Source organism: Heliangelus exortis, chromosome 3 (genome assembly GCF_036169615.1).
Source record: "Heliangelus exortis chromosome 3, bHelExo1.hap1, whole genome shotgun sequence".
NCBI lineage: Eukaryota > Metazoa > Chordata > Aves > Apodiformes > Trochilidae > Heliangelus > Heliangelus exortis.
Genome location: NC_092424.1, coordinates 112399435 through 112422493, shown reverse-complemented (window position 1 = coordinate 112422493; position 23059 = coordinate 112399435). Strand labels below are relative to the sequence as shown.

Sequence of the window (23059 nt, the reverse complement as noted above, 5' to 3'; positions counted from 1 at the left end):
AAGTTTAGAGCAATTGTGGTTGGTGCCTAATTAACACTTTTTATACTGGCTTCAGATTTCTTTAAATCCTGTTGTTCTTGTATGATTTATGCCTTGTAACATGCTTTTATGATGGATTGAACAAACCCATCTTAAGAATAATTTTATCTCTCCAGCTCTTTATTGTTTTTCCTAGTTTGAGTGCTGTCATCTTCTATGGTTTTCCAAAAATCATACTTATGCCATGTTATGAATATTTTTCATGCAGTTTTTTCTTTCCACAGGAGAATATTCCCTTTCTATTGTCTGTGTTGCCTTCTACAATAATTCCAAATACAATAATTCCAAATACAATAATTCCAAATACAATAATTCCAAATACAATAATTCCAATACACAAAATCAGTTGTGTAGATTTTATCCAGACACCCCCACGCCCAAACCTGTGCCCACACAAAATTCAGATGTCAGCAGCTACCACACAGCCACAAAGGAATTGCTTGAGCATTTGGTTTTGTGAGTGAACATGAGGCTTTTGCTTCTCCAGTGGAAAAAGCAGCAAACCCAAGAATTTCTCTGGGAATTCATGCAGTGTGAACCCAACACATCCTGGCAAAATGGTGAGCCAAGAAATTCCTCTTTAGCTGCTCTGTTAGGCAAACTGCATTTTAAATTTCTTGCCCAGGGCTTTGTTTGACTTGCCCCAGGCAAGCTGTTCAACATATTTATCAGCCCTGTTGTAGCACTTGAGCCAATGCTTATCGAGGAAGATCATCAGCTTCATGCCATCTGTCATCAGGAATTTTATTTCTTTCAGCTGAGCTTGTTCTCCATTTCAGGTTGTTTTGGTTTGTTTATTTTTTGTTTGGTTTTGGTTTTTTTTTTTTTAATATTCCTCCCAACCATTCCTTGGTTGATCGTTTTCCAGTCATCTCAAATATTCTGTGACTGCTCAAATGTTCTGTGTTTGCTGTATGTTAAACCCTTAAAGACAACAATAATACAATTTGACTTTAAATCCTGGTTGATAACATGAATCCCATATGCAGCCAGATGGCTCACCAAACGCCCTACATACTACAAAGTTATGTAAAAGATGATATTGCATTGCAACTTGAATCTGGAATTCTTTCCAGATTTTAAACAGGAATCATTTGGAAAAAAAAAAAAAAAAATCAGAACAAAGGCTCTGGAGGAATTTGTGCTGTCTTGGTGCCTGTGAGGGCATGGCTTGGGCAATTTCAGATTTTCAAGCCCTTAGTAACAGTTGTGTAGGTGCACAGGGAGTACAGAAGTGTTGAACAAAGCTGGATTCACTCACTCTACATGTGACTGTGAGATCCAATCCTACTTTTGGATTTGTGTCCACAGCCAGAGTGAAGCCAAAGGGAATGGCACATTTCCCTGTGGAGAACAAAATGCCACTTTCTGGAGGTCTGGTGCTACTGAGTTACAGAAAGTTAAGAAATGTGTAACCAGGTGTACAACCACTGTGTGTAGACCAGGTACAGGCTGGGTGTTCTCCTGGGCTGCCAGATCATCCTGATGTCCTGATTTTCCAAACTGAGTCCCATCACAGCCTTTTTGTTGCCTTCTGAGTCTTCTCTTTGGGGGAAGGAACATGATGGTGCTTGGTAAGGTCTCATCCTGACCTTTGATGGAGAAGCCAACCTGTGAAGTACTTAAAATGAATGGTCCCCACAGTTTCAGAGCACACAGCATAAATATCTGGTTGGCTCAGTACTTGGAAATATCAGTTCTTGGACTGACTTCAATCAATCAGCTGTACCAACTGCTCGACACAATTTTTTAAAGAGAAAAATGCCAATCACAGTTAGCATTTGGCAGAAACATATGAAATGAGCACTATTATATAGGTAGGTAACTTGGTGAGGGGCAATTTATTCTTCCCAGTTGGGGAAAGAAAGAAAAAAGAAAAAAAAAAAAAAAAAAAAAAAAAAAAAAAACCAACAAAAAAACCAACCATCATTTCAGTTCAAAGCAGCTGAGCATTTCTTTCTCCAGATTTTATAGAGGTAACTAAATCAATCGTATTCAAAAGTTGGGCCAAGTCCTGCACTGGCCAAGAGAAGTGGGGATACTGGCAGCTGTGTCTCCAGCTCCCAGGGAGATGCTGGCTTGAGCAAGAAGCACTGAGGTGTTCCAGTGGGATGTTCTCTTGGCTGTCCTTTACTGCTTGGATGTACAGGAGCAGCCTGTGCCCCCAGCTACTTTTGGCTGGGTACTGTAACATTTGAGCAGCTGGCAGAGTCCTTGCTTTTAGGGTTTCAGAACAGAAGCTGGCACAAGATCTGCTCTCTCCCCTGCCTAGTGTGCTCCTGAGCTTTGGATAGATCCTGTCCCACTTCTTTCTCTGAGCTGGGGTTAGGGATGATGCTTCCAGGAGACACTGAGTTTCCTTCTCTCGTTGGGACACTTGATTTTTCGGAGTGTGTTTTTAAAACTGACTTTTCCCCCTACTTAATGGAGTCCTAGATTCCAAACTCCTGCTAACAGAAGGAGCCTTGCAGTTCATCTTCTGCAGTCAAGCATTGCTATCAACCTGGCAAGGAAACAGCTTCTTAATCTGCTGCATGGAAAAGTGCCTTGAAGTGTGGGTGTAGGGACTGAAGGCAGAGGGCCAGAAAAGCCTTGGCATGTCAATGAAAGAATGCACTCGTTCCTCAGAATATGACAAAAAGAGTCTTCTGGATGTCCTGATGGGCTGCTGGGAGGGCAGGGGAGAGAGAATACTTGGAAAGAAAGCTGGCAGGAAGAAAAGGTCATGGGGTAGTCAGGGAGAAGTCAGGTTGTGTATGGACCTGATGCCCAGTGGAGAAGGATGTGCCACAAAGGTAAAGGACAAAAGAATTAGAAATAAACAAACAAACAGAAAAGCTCCACAAATGAGAAAAACCTTTTACAGGTACATATTTTAGAGAAAATATGAAAAATGGCCTGTTTATAAAATTGTGTGTGTGTGTGTCTGTATCATTCTGTGCCTGCTGTGAGTTTTTTCCAGATGGAAATCTGAGGCCCTGAAGCATCAGCCCTCTTTGCAGAATCACAGAACCAGAAAATGTTAGGGATTAGAAGGGATCTCAAAAGATCCTGGAGTCCAACCCCCCTGCCAGAGCAGAATCACCCAGTGAGGTCCCACAGGAACAGATCCAAGTGGGTCTTGAAAGTCCCCAGAGAAGGAGACTCTACAATCCCTCTGGATGGAAAAGCTTTACATGGTCCTATGGTCCAGCTTGCATCATTACCCCTTCTCCTGACATTGGGCATCACTGAGAAGATCCTGGCTCCATCCTTCTGAGTCTCTTCCTTTGGATATTTATGAACATTACTGAGGTTGTTCCTCAGTCTCCTCCCAGCTGCAGAGCCCCAGCTCCCTCAGCCTTTCCTCACCAGGAGATGTTCCACTCCTTCCATCCTCTTGCTTGCTCTGTGCTGGACTCTCTCCAGCAGTTCCCTGTCCTGCTGGAACTGAGGGGCCCAGAACTGGACACAATATTCCAGATGTGGCTTCACCAGGGCAGAGCAGAGGGGGAGGAGAACCTCTCTCAACCTACTAGTAACTGCTTAGCTCAGAACCTAATGGACTATTAGGTAACTAATAATAAGTAATTATAATAAGGATTCATCTGGCTTATGCTGCAGCAGAGACTTTTCTACAGCTCAGCTGGTAATGCTACACATTTTATAGTTGTGGAAGAGAAATAGGCAACTTTCAGACACAAATCACTGTATTTTCATAGAACTATAGAATGGTTTGGGTTGGAAGCTCATCCAGTTCCAACCCCCTGCATGGGCAGGGACACCTCCCACAGCCCAGGGTGCTCCAAGCCCCATCCAACCTGGGCTGAGACACTGCCAGAGATGGGGCAGCCACAGCTTCCTTGGGCAACCTGGGCAACCAGGGGCTCAGCACCCTCAAATTCAAGAATTTCTTCCTCATGTCCAACCTCAATCTCCCCTCTTCCAGTTTTAACCCATTTCCCTTGTCCTCTCCCTACCCCCCCGTCTCCAAAGCCCTCCCCCAGCTTTCTTGTAGCCCCTTCAGATATTAAAAAGGTCATCTCAGAGCCTCCTCTTTCTGCAAGCAATTTGGTATTTTGGGGAATTTGAGTCAGTTGCAGGTTCAGGGGGTTGTAATATTTGCATATGGGGTATGGGCTTATTCTTCTTGACTTAAAATTTGCAAACAGTTACATCTGGGGTGCCCCAGAGCTTTCTGCCTGCTCTCAGGATGCCTTTCAGGAAGGGTGCATGTCTCTCCTGTGTCCTGTTTCATTTATGTCAGCCTGCAGACAGATGTCTTGGATATCCTAAGGTGTCTGCAGTGACCCTGGATGTCTCCATTTAGGCAAATAAATTAATCCTAGAATCCTAGAATCCTAGGGGTTGGAAGGGACCTGGAAAGATCATCTAGTCCAACCCCCCCTGCCAGAGCAGGGCCCCCTAGAGTACATCGCCTAGGAACGTGTCCAGGTGGGTTTTGAATGTCTCCAGTGAAGGAGACTCCACAACCCCCCTGGGCAGCCTGTTCCAGGGCTCCGTCACCCTTACAGTAAAAAAATTTTTTCTGATATTCAACTTGAACCTCCTATGCTCCAATTTACACCCATTACCCCTTGTCCTATCACTGGTCACCACTGAGAAAAGCCTAACTCCATCTCCCTGACACTCACCCCTTACATATTTGAAAACATTGATGAGGTCACCCCTCAGTCTCCTTTTCTCCAAACTAAAGAGCCCCAGCTCCCTCAGCCTTTCCTCATAAGGGAGATGTTCCACTCCCTTAATCATCTCAGTAGCTCTGCGCTGGACTCTTTCAAGCACTTCCCTGTCCTTCTTGAACTGAGGGGCCCAGAACTGGACACAATACTCCAGGTGTGGCCTCACCAATGTAGGAGCTCCTCTTGCAGTCAGTGGTCAATATGGTCAGCATGGTCCATAAAGCCATTCATCTGCCTGGGAAGTGAAGAACTGGGGTTAAATTCTACTCTGTGGATATGTCAAAATTATTACAGATTATCTTTAACACCAGGATGCTTATCTCTTATTGGACTAACACTTTGCTTTCATTATTTTAGGAAAATACTTCAGTTTATGCTAACTAGTTTGTACAAATATGCAAATGACCTGGGTTGCCTATGGAAACACAAATTCCTTGGCTGAGTGTAAGGCTGTGTACAGAAAGAGTTGTTCAGATGATACATATGGGTATGGAGATACAAAGGGAATAGTTTGAGAAAATGGATGTGGATGTTAGGGAGGCAGAGGGGTACCAGCATTTATTCCCAAGCTGGCTGATTAATATTATTTATAGGGATGAGTGAACCATTAAAGATTGCCATTTGAATCTGTTTGGTTTTGAAGTTCAAAAGCAAAAAAAAAAAAAAAAAATAAAAAAAAAATTAAATGCCTTTTGAAATTCCAATTAAGACTCAGTCAAAACACATCACTGAAAGAATAGTTTTTGTTTTACAAATTAGCAATTAAAAAGTGACAAATATCTTCAGTGCTGAAACACTCTTCTGCAATGCCCATTATGTTCAAGTAGTGCTCTTTCTGGGAACATGAGTACATTCCCCCATATTGCTTTTTTCTGCCTTTCTTTTAGGAATGCCTCCAGAAGGTCTCTGTAACTTCACCAAGATTGGGGATTATGCAAATTATTTCAGGAGCAGTTTAAAATCACATTCATGTTTTCCAGTTTCAAATTTTAATAGTAGGATGGCTTATTTTGCTTTTATGTGTCTTTTCCTACTACTTTGTACTGGTTTCCTCCCCTGAGTTTTAGCTAATTATTTAACTGTTGTCATTATTTATTGCTTCATTTTTCTTACCAGAGTAGTAATAATTAGGAATAGTAATTTTTTTTTTTTTTTAACTGCAAGAGCATGTGAAATCTTGGACAGAGATTATTTCCCAATTTCAGTAATCGTTGTGTTAACCAAACATGGTTCAAGGTAACCAACCCACTGAAGAACAAGCACTCTGTGAGCTTCTGTGCCTTCACTCCAGAACATTATGCAGGGTTTTGTTTTTAATATTTCTCCTCTTTTGACAATTTCCCTGTAGAACCTGGCTCCACTTTAGCAGAATAACAAACATCAACCTCTGAATGTCTGAACACTGTGAAAAGCAGTTCAGTATTGTATTGCAAATGATGGCCCTTTACTAGCAGGTTGTTTTACTATCTCAATTATTTTTTTCATCTCAATTTAATCTGTTCTTTTGGATTTGAGGACTTATTGTTGGTGCAAGGTGCCAGGTTTCTTGAGAAATGAGGAGAACAGTTCATCAAGAGAATCCAACATCTCTCTCTCAGAGGAAGGATCCAGTTGGGGTCGGTCACTCGTGGTGTCCCCCAGGGATCAGTGTTGGGCCCAGTGCTGTTTGATATCTTTATTGATGATTTAGATGAGGGGATTGAGTCCATCATCAGCAAATTTGCAGATGACACTAAACTGGGGGGAAGTATGGATCAGCTGGAAGGCAGGAGGGCTCTGCAGAGGGACCTGGACAGACTGGAGAGTTGGGCTGATCCCAACGGGATGAGGTTCAACACAAGAACCCCATGGGGAGCTCCAGGCTGGGCACAGAGTGGCAGAAAGGGAGCTGGGAGTCTGGATTGCCAGGAAGCTGAAGAGGAGGCAGCAGTGTGCCCAGGTGGCCAAGAAGGCCAATGGCATCCTGGGCTGTGTCAGGAAGAGCGTGGCCAGCAGGTCCAGGGAAGGGATTCTGCCCCTGTGCTCAGCCCTGGGGAGGCCACAGCTTGAGTCCTGTGTCCAGTTCTGGGCCCCTCAGCTCAGGAAGGAGCTTGAGGTGCTGGAGCAGGTCCAGAGAAGAGCAAGGAGGCTGGGAAGGGATCCAGCACAAGTGCTGTGAGGAAGGGCTGAGGGAGCTGGGGGTGTTGAGGCTGGAGAAGAGGAGGCTCAGGGGAGACCTCATCACTCTCTGCAACTCCCTGAAAGGAGGTTGGAGCCAGGGGGGGGTTGGGCTCTTTTCCCAGGCAACTCTCAGCAAGACAAGAGGGCACAAGAGGTCTCAAGTTGTGCCAGGGGAGGTTTAGGTTGGACATTAGAAAGAATTTCTTTCTGGAGAGGGTGATCAAGCATTGGAATGGGCTGCCCAGGGAAGGGGTGGATTCTCCATCCCTGGAGATATTTCAAAAGAGCCTGGATGTGGCACTCAGTGCCATGGGCTGGGAACCACGGGGGGAGTGGATCAAGGGTTGGACTTGATGAGCTCTGAGGTCCCTTCCAACCCAGCCCATTCTATGGTTCTATGATTCTATGAATTGGTTACAGGGAAGAAAAAGTGAGAGAAACAGTGGTGAGGATGTGGAAGAACTGGGTCAAAACAACAGATCCAGAGAGGGCTTCAATGGGAGAACCTTAAATGACAGTGATCAAGGAGAGCAGTGACCACCACCCCGATCATCAGGAATTTGGGGCAGTGCAGATCAGGATTTATTGAAATAAAAAGGAGAAGCATGAGCATTTTTACTTTGTGTTGGAAGTTGAACTTAATCTGAATTTAAACCTAAATTGGAGTTATGTCCTTGAGGTTATTCCATGGCACTCAAGTGTGGGCCAAGGTGTTTCCTCTGGGGAAAATCTTTGTACTTTTTTTTGGCATAGATGAAATAACTCATTCCCCACATCTCAGTGTGCTTCTCCAACCAACGTTAGTTTGATAACTTGGCTACAAAGTCCTTCCTGCAAGGGTCTTGGTGTCACCTGCTCCATAATCAGCTGGGATTTGAGGCAGCTGGAGCTCAGGCTTCCCATGTAATGTTAAGGATAACATTAATTTGGGGCTGAGATTTATTTTCAGTGCTTTGGATGCTGAATCAGTCTTAAGTTCTAGAAAACAACCCACAAAGCAAATTAAGAGCACCCTTGGAATGAGTCTATGTCTGCCCACTTCTGTGTGAGTTCTGATGCCATCTTCTGCTCTTTGCCTAAATCCAGTCACCAGAAAAGTAGTGAGAGGTGCCTGTGTTTTCAGGACACGTTTTGGATGAACACTGACATGAGAAATAGAGAAGAACCTGATGAATTCTGAGACCACCAAGCATAGACAGTCCTAAAAAGATTATCTGGGCAGTGTGTGTAGTAATATATCTGAAGACAAGATAGAGGAGATTTAGGTGGATCCTGGCTCCTTCCTCTTTGGGAACATCTAAATACAAAATCTTCTTTTGCTGACAGAGTCAAGTATGATTATCAGAAGGACAAAGTCTGTTAGAGTAGACTGGGTGGTGATGGCAAAGCTGTGTTCTTGACTTAGAAAGAGTCACATGATAGACTTGATATGCAATAGACCTTCCACATAAATTAAACAATTGTCCCAGTTGTGATTTTTAAAACTGGTGTTTTCTCTTCTTTGTTGACTTTAGCTACATGGGATGCACTTTTCAAATAGATTCATCATCACATTTATTCTGTATTGCCTCCAAAATGTCCTCATGGAAAAAGCAGTGTGAAGACACAGCTCAGACTTATCTACATCTCTGATGTTCAGCGTGAGAAATAAAGAAATGCAGACAGGAATGATGAAAATTATGGGGTTTATTCTAACAGAAATTTGCCCTCCTGCCCCATGCTGTGTGCTTCTGTTTGCTTCTGAGCTTTGCCTGCCCAGTCTAAAAAAGTCAAGAATTTACATTCCTTTAATAATTATTCATGAGTGTTGATGCTTCAGATCACTCAAATGCACTGCAAGAGGAATTTTGGTAGGATGCATGTGGTTTTTGTCCTGGTTTGGGCCAGGATAAAGGGGATTTTCTGTCTTGTACTTTTGCTTCCAGCTCAGTCTCTTGTCAGGAGCTGCACTTGCTGAAATGAACAGCAAGTTTCTCAGGCAGTGGCTGCTGCTGGGACTGATCCCACTCCATGGTTATAGTTACAGCTGGAGAATGGGCTGCAGAACCAAGGAACTGCTCAGCTCTGAGCAACATTTTGCCCTCTGGAAGAAGAAAAGGAGTAAAGAGGTCCCACCTGAAACCCTCCTTTGGGGAGGAACAGACAAGATAAATGACCAAACTTGACCAAACAGAGTATTCCATCCCATACACCTCATACTCAGGAGAAATTGGAGGGATCACAAGGGTCAAACCCCTTCCTGCTTCCCCTTCTTCCCCTCTCCCTGTTTGTTTTGGCATCCTGGGAGGATTCCATCCCTTCCTCTGCCTGTGCTCCTGATCCATGCCAGCCTGAATCTGTGTGTTCCTGCCTCCAGCTCCCAACTGCTGCTGACCCCAGGATTCCAGCCTGGACTTTCCCAGGGCTGCCCTGCAGCCTCAGTGGGGATGGGAGAGTTATGGGGGGGAAGGGGGGAGGAACATGGGATCCATTTTCCTGTATATTTGTATAGATTTAGTCATTTTTCCTATTTATCATTACTGTTTCATTAAAGCTGTGTAGTTTAGTTCCCAACCCATCAGTCTTTCTCCCTTATTCTCTCTCCTTCCTTTATCAGGGAGGGGAAGGGGATTAATAGAGAGCTTCTGTTACTTGGTTTAATTGCCAGGGCAGTGTTAAACCCTGACAGTTTTTTTACCAGGAACCTACCTGTGTCCAACATGCAGGTTTACACATATGAGAAACATGTATAAAAATATAAACCTAAGCAATTATTTGGTTCAAGACTCCAAGGCTGTGTCTAAACTCTCTTCCAAGGCTCTCTTCCCCATGGACCAAGGAGCACTTCCTAGCTCCTTGCTTTGGGCTCCTTCTCATCTGTGACCTGACCCTTGGGCTGAGATGGGGATGTCCCTGGCTGTCCCCCTTGGATGTCCTCTTGACTTCTGTGGGGAGGAAACCTGAACATCAGGGATTGTGGTGTTCCCTCATTTTCCTTTGGATTTGGACAACACCAGGACCTCAGCTGCTGTCTGGACCAAGCATCCCAGAGAGTGAGGTGTAAAACCTCCCTTGCCCTATATCAGCTGCCCAGATTTTGGGGCATATTTAGCAGACAGCTTCACTGAGATCAAATAGTGACATCAGGGACAGAAATACACCTTAGTTTAAGTCACCATGAGGATGGTGAGATGTGCCTGAAAAATTTCTCTCAAATGAGGATTCTGGATGGTTCTTCTTGCCAAAGTGGGAGGGGATTTCAGGAGAGCCTAATTTACTAAGTCTAATAGCCACAGCTATCTCTGTAGGCAAGGGTGAATGACTGTAATTTATTCAGCAATTTCTATCTTCTGGGGGCTGAATTGTCCTCAGGAGATGCCTGCCTCTTGCCATGGTCTCCAGGAGCAGACTGAGCTCCTAATTTATGCAGCATGCTTGAGCACCTGATGTAGAATGAGAAATCTGGGTCATTCTGTGTTTTGGGGGCATTATAACTTTAATTTGAAGTTAATATCTGAAGTTTCAAAGAAAGAAAATGCCTTTGTGGGCCATTGGAGCTGACAGAAGGGGCTGCTTTGTTCTTCTCGTTGTACTTGGAAGGAACATCTCTCATTTTTTAACCTGTCACTGGTAGAAATAGAAAACCCATCACGGGTTGTTGATATCTAAGTGTAGTTAATATTTAGCTTATTTTACTGCCTTTTATTTATAAGTATGTTATCACTGGAAGAGAAAACACATCACCCATAACTGGGGATAAAGTAAGCAATACTGGAGTGTATGTTTCAGGTTTAGAGAGTCCTCCAAACTGTAGCTAACATCTCTTAACTATTTAAGAAGTGTGGGTGTTCCTCTTGTTCTTCCTCCCTGCTGAGTTTCCTACAAGGTGCTTGATTCCTCTTATCAGGAGAGTTTTGCTGATTTACACCTCTTGGCAGTCTGCTGGTAATGGGCCAGGTGGGTGTAGGGCTACCAAAGGCTTGTCTGAACATCAAATAAATGCATAAATGGTTAAAACAAAACCTTTTTCCTCCTCTATGGCATAAAATTATTGCCACCTTTGAAGACTGCACGTGACTAAAAGCAGAGGATTAAATAACTGTTTGCCATTAATACAAATTATTGTGTTTTGACAGCTTGCTAATCATTTAAGGTAAAAATGTGCTGTACAAATAGCACAACTGCCTTCTTAGTAACTTTTTTTTAGGTGCCTGGGAATTCTCCCTGTTTGGACCTTTGAACCTTTGTAGGATTTGTCCTCTGTGATGTGTCAGAAGCATCAATAAAGCTTCATTGGGTTGTGCTGTGATGTAGACTTGATTTCTCAGTATATTACATATATAATTTGGGGAAAATATTTGACCATCATGTGCTCGATCTGTGTTACTTCCACTACTGACTTTATCAATTAATATTCAAGTGATTTATTTCATTTTGGGGAGCTTTTGACCTCATAATATTTCTTTTGTCTGATCTTCAGGGATGGGCTGTTTCTGGGGAGCTGAGAGGAAGTTCTGGACCCAGAAAGGAGTCTACTCCACTCAAGTGGGTTATGCAGGAGGACACACTCCCAACCCTACCTACAAAGAGGTCTGCTCAGGTAAAGCTTTCTCTTTGGGTTTGAAGGATCATGAGTAGCATCCAGTTGGACTGGGGGTCATGATGAAGAGTAAAATGTGGGATTACAGCAACTGAAGAGGTTTGGTAAACCCTGGTACCAGCCTTGCCACCTAAACTGTAATGACATCTGTGGTATGTCCATGCCATTGTCATTTTCTATGTATAAATATTTTGATAAAAAGTAATTTCTTCTGGAAATTAATTCTACTTCAGATTATACTAGTGTGCCCCTTAGAAAAAGCATGAGTTTTGATTTTACTCTTGTCATTATCTGAATATATACAAAAATCAGAAAGCACACATTCCTCCCATCTAACCAAGAGGTTGTCTGGAGAGGTCTAAAGTTCCCATTTGCATTATTAGTAGTAATTTCTTAATTTTTTTATACAGTTCAATGCACAGCATCCTATCCCTTCCACCCCAAACCTCGTGTTCATTTTTCATTGCATCCATATTAATCCTGATATCTCAATCCAGTTTTTTTTCTCTGATCTAAACCATAAAACCATGGCAGGCAACTGACTAACGTTGCTGTTCAAGCAAATCCTTCCTTTTCCATACTCACTGGTGGAGAACAGCTTGGAGGTTTTCTTTGGGTTTGTTTTCTTGTTAATCCTTCCCATGCCAAATGGTGTTCTCCCTGACAATCTGTCACACAGGCTTGGTAGAGAGTTAAAAAGTTCACAGAGAAATAATGGACATTTCAGTGGCTGTGCAGAAGTGCTGCAAGGCACCCAAAAAAGCAGGAACCTTCTGGAAATAGTAAAAATGTGAAAAAAAAAAAATTATGGGGGTATTTCATAGACAATACTGAACTCATAATAAATTGCCTTATAAATGCTAAAGAAATATAGATATAGATATAGTTAAATATATATTAGGGAGAATTTCTCCCTAATTCTCCTAAATAAGACTCCTAAATAAGTTCTCTTGGGAACTTGCAGCAGTATGCATGCTCCTGAGTGCAAATGTTTGGAATATAGAACTTTTAAAATATCTAGAATAAAATAAAATAAAATAAAATAAAATAAAATAAAATAAAATAAAAATAAAATAAAATAAAATAAAATAAAATAAAATAAAATAAAATTAAAATAAAATAAAATAAAATAAAATAAAATAAAATAAAATAAAATAAAATAAAATAAAATAAAATAATAAAATAAAATAAAATACACCAGGCCCTTAGCATTAACTGGAGCATAGATACCCAGAACTCCAGCAAAATGCAGCAATAAAAAGCTTCATCTATAGTAGAATCAGTGATGCCTGTGATATTTATCCAAATGATCCATTAATTCCTAATACTTCTGCACTTTTGTGTTCTGTACCTTTATCATTTCCTTCACTATGTGTAATTTTTATAAGCATATATTTTCCAAGACCTATCAGGTTATTGTTGTCCACTTTGTTTATTGACCTGGGTATGGAATAAGGGGATAATTAATATAAAAAACTGATCAACTTTTCCTTCCCAATGTGCTCATGGTTCCAGTACACTGAGGGGTGTTTTGAAGGATGTTGAGTGTTTCTCCAGATATATTTAGTGCTGGCTGTTGGCCAGGGGGAAATGTGAACAGAGGGCAAGATGGTGTAGAGAAGGAAATAGAAAAAAAAAGTAGCATCTCTCTTCAATATGTGCAGTATTGGCTGGCTTTAGATTTCAGAATATCTCCAGATTATTGTGAGCTTCGTGTTTGACTGAGAAATTTTGAAAGCTTTTTATGGCTTCTTCATGTGTTGTATTTTATCAATAGTGGACAAGAATAAAAATGGTAAGTAAATAATAAAAATCCTGGAATAAAGAAATGGGAAAAAATCTTTGATATCTATTTGTGGGTAGTTTTGGGTTTTTTTTTTTAGTTAGGTTTGTAGTGCAAAAACCCAGCTGAGGTTATTTTTCTAGTGCTTTTTTATCCACATTTGCATTATGGATGTTTTTCTGCCTCCAGATGCTGGCCACTGGAGGAGTTTTTGCTCAGCCATAGCCAGAAGCATAAGCACATATTTCATAGCTTTGTCTGTGAGAACATAAATGGGATGTGTAGTGCTTCACATTTCTGTTCCTAGCTGTGCACCTGAGCTGTGTTGGGTTATTTACTGATTTCTGATAGCTTTTTTCCTACTTAGGTTCCTCTATCTCTATTTTTTATTTTTTTTTTTTTTTTTTTTTGGCTTTTTTTTTTTCATCTTTAAACATAATTTTGGGGGGATTATCTTTAAAGAGACCTCTCAGAAGCTCCTCTCAGATGTTGCCATGGATTTCACTGGGAAGAACATTTCATATGAAATAGTAGATTTCAGTGGTGGACTGTGGGATTGCCACTTTCTTATTCATCTGTTCTGGCAAGATCATATCTATGGTAAACACTTATTAATCCTGTCCTCTAAATCCATCCCTAGAGAGGACATCAGGGCTGGCCAAACTCTATCCACTTCTCAAGAGTCTGAGCTTTGCTTTCAGCCCATGAAGTCTTGAGAATCAGGGCAGGAAATTTATTTCAGTCCAACACCTTTCTGACATTCTGCTCTGAGGAAAAAAAAGGAACAATCCTTTGGGTGAAACACGTAGCACTTCTTCTAAAAGCACAGTTTTAACTGGACCTCAGACAAAATGGTGTGGATTTACTCTTTCCCCACATTAAGGTCACTCCAAACATCTCAACCAATGGTGTGGTGATTTTTTTTGTAATTATTCAGTTACTGATCTCCATTTGGTCGTTGACCTGTGGACTGCAAGTCTTTGGGTGCAGCCATCCATCCAGCTTCTTCTGCATTGAGCAGTCCATAGAATCATGGAATGGGCTGGGTTGGAAGGGACCTCAGAGATCACCAAGTCCAACCCTTGATCCACTCCCCCCGTGGTTCCCAGCCCATGGCACTGAGTGCCACATCCAGGCTCTTTTGAAATATCTCCAGGGATGGAGAATCCACCCCTTCCCTGGGCAGCCCATTCCAATGCCTGATCACCCTCTCCAGAAAGAAATTCTTTCTAATGTCCAACCTAAACCTCCCCTGGCACAACTTGAGACCTCTTGTGCCCTCTTGTCTTGCTGAGAGTTGCCTGGGAAAAGAGCCCAACCCCCCCCTGGCTCCAACCTCCTTTCAGGGAGTTGGAGAGAGTGATGAGGTCTCCCCTGAGCCTCCTCTTCTCCAGCCTCAACACCCCCAGCTCCCTCAGCCCTTCCTCACAGCACTTGTGCTGGATCCCTTCACAGCCTCCTTGCTCGTCTACTACAAACTATAAGAAGCTCTAACACCATATGCTTAATGAGAGAAAATTTCCTTGCTCTTGAATCATAGAATCCTAGAATTGGCTGGGTTGGAAGGGACCTCAGAGCTCATCAAGTCCAACCCTTGATCCACTCCCCCCGTGGTTCCCAGCCCATGGCACTGAGTGCCACATCCAGGCTCTTTTGAAATATCTCCAGGGATGGAGAATCCACCCCTTCCCTGGGCAGCCCATTCCAATGCCTGATCACCCTCTCCAGAAAGAAATTCTTTCTCATGTCCAACCTAAACCTCCCCTGGCACAACTTGAGACCTCTTGTGCCCTCTTGTCTTGCTGAGAGTTGCCTGGGAAAAGAGACCATCAAACCAATATCTCTCAAATATCTCTATCAAAACCAATGGTCTCCATCAAACCAATACCTCTCCAGTTTTGGAACATGGATATTGTGTGGGACCACATCAAAGGCCTTGCAGAAGTCAAGAGAGATGACATCAGTTGCTCTTCCCTTCTCCACCCACATGTTCATTCCATGGTAGGACTCTAGATGAGTCAGTTGACTCATTATTTAGTTTTTGGGCTTGGAAAGCTGATCTTTCTTACACTGCAAGAAATAAAGCTCCTTCTTACTCATGTACCAGCAGCCAAAAGTGGCAGGAGTCTGTTCCATGCACATTGACTCATCAAGCCCACAAAAGTTTGTTGTGTCTTGATTTGAATTTAGGATGTTCTTAAAGATCATAATGATCATAAATATTACCTTGTTTTCAACCTGACAACACAGCCTCAAATATAATTGATCTGGGAGTCTGTGATAATGTGGTTCTACCATCTGTATTTAAATACCTGTAAAGGAATGAGTTACTGAGGTGGAGGCTTGGAGCATATTGATTGCAATTTGATATTCTCCTTCACTCTTTATACTGAATATTTTAGTCTTGGATAAGTAGCTTCTATGTAAAAAAAGCAAAAGGTTGGACTTGATGATCTCAGAGGTCCCTTCCAACCCAGCCAATTCTATGATTCTATGATTCAAATGCTTAGGGGTTCTTTCTTCAGGCTTTTGCTACATTTTCTAGCAAGGAAGGATTGTGTTTCTTCAAGTGACTGCAGATCTGTTCTCTGTATCCGTGATGTTCCAGACTTTTGGGAGGATCTTCATTTTCTGGACCTCTCTGCAGAGCCAGTGTTGAGCTAAGTGTCAGGCCACCATTTCTCTGGCTGTTCTGTTACAACCCTGTGTTGGTACCCCATGAAAACTGTAGCCTTGAAGGGCAAACAGCCAACTTTACAAGCCTTGAAGAGCAGCATGGTTCATCTCTCTGTTAAAGAGGTAGGAAAATCATGATGCCACTTGCAAGGGTGAGATTAGTGTTGTCATCCTCTTCAGATGTGGGACAGGTCATCTGAAGATTCTCCTATCAGTTGATGGAGTGCTGGATTGCTAAACTGATGGCTGAGAGATAACTTGAGTTATTTTGAGGCTTATAAATACAGTGCTGGAAATGATTTTTACGTTTTGTGGTGAAAATTTTCAGAGGAAAATCTGAAAAGTCATTCTGGACTGCATGAAGGATTTGGAGCTATTTTCAGTGCATCAGCCTAATACATAAATACACCATTTTTGGCCAGCATTAGGCAGCCCAGGATGTTCATTCAGTATGAAACATCTTTTCATATTTTGCTTACAGATGTTCAGAACAATTCTGTTTATCTGTATATTCATAAGCTTTTTGAAATCTGCATAACTCAAGTGGCACTGAAATCAGAGGGGAAAAAACCCTCTGCTGTTGTTATTCAAAAACTGGTTATGTACAATTTCCATATAAAGTATGCAGCTAATGATGATTTTCATAGAAACAGGGCAGTTTTTAGGATTGTGGTTCAAGCCATTGACATTAAACAGGTAATTTTATTTTTGTTCTGTGGTTTTTTCTTTGTTTATCTTCAGTGACTGCAATGTAAGACAAATAGATTCCTATGCCTGTTTCTTACTCAACATTAGTCAGAAGACTTAATGAGCATAACAATATATTGAGTTATTTAAACCAATTTGTAATCCAGTTGGTTCCCAGCACCTTTCTGAAGCATCTTCTCTTGTACACAAGTCCTATTACTTAATAATTAACCACTCAATATAATTCACTTATTAATGATTTAGCTTCTGTGTTGAGTTACATAAAAACCTTTATTATGAAGTTATTTCACATTTCCTATGCAGCTAACCCACGTTTTTCTGAGGAATAGTTTTGTCCCTTACATACCAATTAAATATTTTGGGTGATTCTTGTATGGAGGAGTTCCAGTTCTCTTTGAAACATCTGGGCTTCCAAAAGTCATCAGGAAGACTTCTGAATATCTGATGAAACAGAGTGTAGAAAGGAAAAATCAATTTATTGCTTGGTTATGTTTATTTCTTGCTCTTATACCTTTGGTCAGCTGGGGATTTACCAAGTTAATTCCATCTCTACTTCATTTTATTTATCTCTGAAAGAGAGGGGAAGACAACCACTAGAGACCAGAGCAGGGTGATGGTTAGCAGAACAACAACAGAAAATCTGACCAGCATTTTCAGGCAATGTAGAGAAAATTTAAATAGCAATGTAGAGAAAATGTAAAATGGGAAAAGGTTTCCTTCTCAGATTTCTCATTCTCTACAAAACACAGATGAATTCCCTGTTTAGTATGTTAAGACAGTGCCCATATTACTTGAAAAGCCCTTTGTTTAGACATCACACCACTATTCCAAACTGGGTTTGACTCTCCAAAATGTTTCAGTGTGTAATTAAACTACAAATATTCCCTTCACTTTCTCTAGCTTGGAAAGGGATCTGAAGGTTTTCATGAAGAGAAACTAAGTCCAGAAGATTAAAGTTTCCAAGCAGTAATGAGAATGGCTCAGAACATTTTCTTTTATTATTAAATCACCGTGAAGAGAATAGATTCCTGTTGGGCCTTTGTCTGTTCTTCTTTTTTCTTATAAGAAGTGGATATAGGAATTTTAATGACAGATTCTGTGAAGAATATTGGTGTTCATCATGACCTTGATCTGTACAATGTGCCTTGATACTACTGGCCAATTGTTCCACCTCTCCCTTTTTTTTTTTTTTTTTTTTTTTTTTTGCCTAGTTCACCTGTAAGAAAGGCAGGAAAGGTCAGCCAATCAAAGTACAAAATGCTGTATTGATCAAAGTTAATGTCCTGTACTGTAGATGTTTTTCTATATATTTGTAGCAATTGGAGAGCAAGTTTTTCTAGAAAATAGTTATTTTTTTTATTAATTAGGCCACAGTTAGAATAACTTGTGTCTCTGTTATCATGAGGCTGTAGTCCCAGGATCCTCCTCCATGTGCAGAGAAAATCTTGACATAACCCTAAAATTCATCCTCCATGCAATTGCTAAGTCATGAAAAAAAATGAATGTACCTATTTCACAGAAAAAAAAATCATTTGGAAAGGTGATAGCAGATGCTGCTGCAATGTTCAAACCTTGGCAAGAAGAAATATCACAGGTGCATTGAATTTCACTTACCTGTTATATTGCAGTTCTACCTCAAAAATTGTGTGTGTTGACATGACTGAGATATTCTTTCCCAACAGAAGAGCTTCCTGTTGACCAAGAAAATTTCATTATACCTTGGTTTACCAGGAGACAGAAATGTGTTCTGGAAATTCATCATTTAAAAATATAAGGCAGAGTAAATATTTTTGCTTCTTTTTGACTGAAAAAAGCAGCAGCTTCCAGTCTGCAAGGGATGGGAGCTGCTCTGCTTAGGGAGTTCTGCTACATCTTTAATCAAGGTTAAGTTTAGGTTTGCATTTCAGAGTTTGAATTCTTGGGGTTAATGTCTTGGCCAGTTCAGGCTTGAAGAAATGAAACTGATATTTATTACTTAGACACCTGATTGTGCCTTGTGGCAATTTTAAAATCCTGACAGCCTCACTGCTGTCCTGTGTTCCTTTTAGCTATTTATTTCATCATTGCCCATAATCACAGGCTTAGGTAGGGGTAGCAGCATAAATACTAAATATATTATTTATTATTAACAACTTTATTTGAATTGTATTCCACTGAGATGTGTTGTTTCCATCTTTCTCATCTCCTGGTTTTATTAAAGATATCTATAAGATGAAAATGCGATAGCCCCAGAGGTTGAAAAAGCCATTAGAGAACAAGTCAAAGACAAAATATTGTGACCTGGAGCCTACACAAAGTTCCCAGAGGACCTTAATTTTCAGAAGAGACCCCATGCAGGATCAGGGTGTGATGTTCACCATGTCACTGTGCCTAAGAGCAAAAGAAGATGCTGCAGGAAGCTGCTTCTCGTTTCAGGCATGGGAACATGGACTATTTGTGTAAAGATGATGATGTTTGCACAGGGCTGAGTGATGGCTTTGGGGGTTTTTTTACATTTTCATAGAATCCTAGAATCATAGAATTGGCTGGGTTGGAAGGGACCTCAGAGCTCATCAAGTCCAACCCTTGATCCACTCCCCCCGTGGTTCCCAGCCCATGGCACTGAGTGCCACATCCAGGCTCTTTTGAAATAGCTCCAGGGATGGAGAATCCACCCCTTCCCTGGGCAGCCCATTCCAATGCCTGATCACCCTCTCCAGAAAGAAATTCTTTCTAATGTCCAACCTAAACCTCCCCTGGCACAACTTGAGACCTCTGGTGCCCTCTTGTCTTGCTGAGAGTTGCCTGGGAAAAGAGCCCAACCCCCCCCTGGCTCCAACCTCCTTTCAGGGAGTTGGAGAGAGTGATGAGGTCTCCCCTGAGCCTCCTCTTCTCCAGCCTCAACACCCCCAGCTCCCTCAGCCCTTCCTCACAGCACTTGTGCTGGATCCCTTCACAGCCTCCTTGCTCTTCTCTGGACCTGCTCCAGCACCTCAATCTCCTTCCTGAGCTGAGGGGCCCAGAACTGGACACAGGACTCAAGCTGTGGCCTCCCCAGGGCTGAGCACAGGGGCAGAATCCCTTCCCTGGACCTGCTGGCCACGCTCTTCCTGACACAGCCCAGGATGCCATTGGCCTTCTTGGCCACCTGGGCACACTGCTGGCTCCTCTTCAGCTTCCTGGCAATCCAGACTCCCAGCTCCCTTTCTGCCACTCTGTGCCCAGCCTGGAGCTCCCCATGGGGTTGTTGTGTTGAACCTCATCCCGTTGGGATCAGCCCAACTCTCCAGTCTGTCCAGGTCCCTCTGCAGAGCCCTCCTGCCTTCCAGCTGATCCACACTTCCCCCCAGTTTAGTGTCATCTGCAAATTTGCTGATGATGGACTCAATCCCCTCATCTAAATCATCTATAAAGATATTAAACAGATATTTTGTTTTGCTATGGAAACCCTTGAAAAAAACTCAACTCAGCAGAGTCAGTTTACTCAATCTACTGTGATAACTCCAGGTGGTAACTTCACTGAGGTCACCTGTGGCTATTTGTTTCCATGAGAACCACTCTTGCTATGTTATATTTGAAGTCTTGTGTGCAAACTGATTCTACCAGTCAAAAGAAAGAGGAAAAACAACAAAAGAATGGAACGAGGGGTAAAGATCTGAGGTGGAAGAAACCAGGGAGAAACCAGGGAAACAGATATTGGGAGAGCATCGTTGTGGAAGTAAAGCAGATGGTGCCACATTTGTGTTATCCCTGTATTTCTTGTTTATTGTGGTGGGTTTGTGTTACTTTGCTGCTCCTACTCCAAATTCCCCCAGCTGAAATCTTGATTCCTTCAGTGAGTTGTTGCTGAAATGCTGGGGGGCAACATGGTTGTTTCTGAGAATTTGTTTTTCCTGAAATTGGGAGCATACTGGGATAACTGGGTGTGAGCATATTCCACTTCGACTTTCTCCCTTTAAGGAACATGATTCCTATGTTGGAATACAGCAGTTTATTAATTGAATACTGTCTCACCAAGATGATGAAGATTTCTAATAGCTCTACAAGTCAACTGCAGAGTTTCTATGTCTTGGATGACTTATGAAAAGCCTTAATTACAAGAGTTCCACTTTCTTTTTTTTTTTTTTTTTTTGCCCAAGGAGAATATTCTGTCTCAGTTTATAAGAAGCAAAATGATGATAGACAAGTTCTGGTCTGTCTTACATTTGCAGACTCTCTCATGGGTTTCTCTGGGTGAGAAGGATTTGGTCCAAGAATAAGACAAGAAATTGATCCAGTGTGGGGAGAGGCAGAACCTCTGGGGTCCTCGTGCTCTGTAGCACCAGTTTGCATCCTTGACATGGAGTAAAAACAGGGTAGAAGATGCTTCTAGAAGGATTTTGGGAAAGTCAGAGCTCAAGGGAGTTCAGAGAATTGCTCATAAAAATTAAGAAAGGTCATACAAATCCTTTTGGGAGTGTGACACATTGTAGTTGGCATCCACAGTGTTTTACTGATTTAAAGACTTACAAAGAGAATGCAGTCACTAAGGAATTAGCTTGTTTTCAGTTATTTTTTTACACTGAGAAAACTAAAGAGAAATAATGGTTTGGGCAATTCTTTTTTTTTTTTTTTTCTGATTAGTTTTGGGTAATAGAAAAATTAAAAAAAAAAAAAAAAGAAAGCAGGACTAAGTAGAACACTGATCTTAAATGGTTCCTAAATTTTTAGGGGGAATTAAGGTAATGGAAACATATTTTTGAATGGCACTTTGGCTTGAGCTAAAAGAAAATAATAATACTTAATTGTGACAAAGAAGAAAACCCCCACTTCACAATTCTACACTGGCATCCATTAAGAGAAACCATCAACAACATTGCAAAAATTTTGGTGAGCCTCGAGATGCATTTTTTGGAAAAAAAAAACAACTCATAAAATAGCAAGATATTACAACTGGGAAGCAACAAGAAAAATTTCCTAAGAGAGCTCAAGCAGCTTGAGGAGTCTTGACTTGCTAAAGCCAAAAAATGAAGGGAATTAATCTTAGAGTTTAATCGCTGATGATCTGCTGTGGCTTAGGACCTGAGAACATCCATGGTAGGTGTGGGTTTTCTTTTAAAGGATTTGGTGCACTAAAAAAGGCAGAGATTGTAGAACTGTGCTAGACTGTGAATTATGATCAAGTCACAATCCTGGTCTTTGAGAAGTTATAAGTTGCCATCCACAAATTTCTGCATGAAGTTTGGGCAAAACCCACTGCTGGGTGGGCTCCATCACTTTATGTTTTTGTGCTACCAGGTTGGATGCCCTGAGTACCACTGGCATCCCAGTAAAAAGCTGCAAACCCCAAGCTACTGGAAACATTGTTACCCAATTTTCTTTGAATACCCAAAGTGAGAAATAGAAAATTAAGAATTTCCATCAGTAGGAAACTTCCCCACAGTAAGAGAGGGCAGCAGCCTCATAACTGATGTGTAGAAGGACTCAGCCAGATCTGTTCAACACTGCAGCAGAGATCTTGACTCCCAGAGCTCAAGGGATAATCCACAAGCCATGCAAGGTACTTCTGACAAAAGTTGATTGAGGTACAGTTCATCCATGGGCTGCTTCTGCTTTTTCTGCATTGGTTTCAGAAGTATTTACAAAAATTGTCTTGCTGGGTGGGATCTGTCTGCTCTTACAGCAGGGATAGGAAGATGGGCAGATCACTGGGGGTTTGACCCCAGGATCTAAGATTTCTTTAATGAAATATGATTGCCATTGCTTGACTAACTGGGTCACTTTATCTTTGCTCTTCACTCAGGAGCCAAGTCCCTTTTTTTGCTTAAACTTGGCTTCTGGAAATTTTTGGGAGAAGATAAAGGGAAAGTATTTGGCTGGGTGAAATACAACTTTTGCATTCTTTCACACCAACGTGCATTTAATCTAACAATCTGCTTCAGCAAAAGTTAGCTTGAGTTCTGGCTTCATCCACCTCACAGCTTGGCCACAACAACCCCATGGGGAGCTCCAGGCTGGGCACAGAGTGGCAGAAAGGGAGCTGGGAGTCTGGATTGCCAGGAAGCTGAAGAGGAGGCAGCAGTGTGCCCAGGTGGCCAAGAAGGCCAATGGCATCCTGGGCTGTGTCAGGAAGAGCGTGGCCAGCAGGTCCAGGGAAGGGATTCTGCCCCTGTGCTCAGCCCTGGGGAGGCCACAGCTTGAGTCCTGTGTCCAGTTCTGGGCCCCTCAGCTCAGGAAGGGGATTGAGGTGCTGGAGCAGGTCCAGAGAAGAGCAAGGAGGCTGTGAAGGGATCCAGCACAAGTGCTGTGAGGAAGGGCTGAGGGAGCTGGGGGTGTTGAGGCTGGAGAAGAGGAGGCTCAGGGGAGACCTCATCACTCTCTGCAACTCCCTGAAAGGAGGTTGGAGCCAGGGGGGGGTTGGGCTCTTTTCCCAGGCAACTCTCAAGAGCAAGACAAGAGGGCACAAGAGGTCTC

At 42.1% G+C, this 23059-nt stretch overlaps 1 protein-coding gene across 3 annotated transcripts in view; it reads left to right on the top strand.

Annotated features, from left to right (window-relative positions):
* The window catches only part of MSRA (methionine sulfoxide reductase A), a 354714-nt gene that overhangs the window by 165943 nt on the left and 165712 nt on the right, over positions 1-23059 (top strand). For all 3 annotated transcript variants that reach the window (XM_071742207.1, XM_071742209.1, XM_071742208.1), the window contains one exon: positions 11341-11460. In XM_071742207.1, the coding sequence (XP_071598308.1) occupies positions 11341-11460 (120 nt within the window). The remainder of the gene's footprint in view (positions 1-11340; positions 11461-23059) is intronic.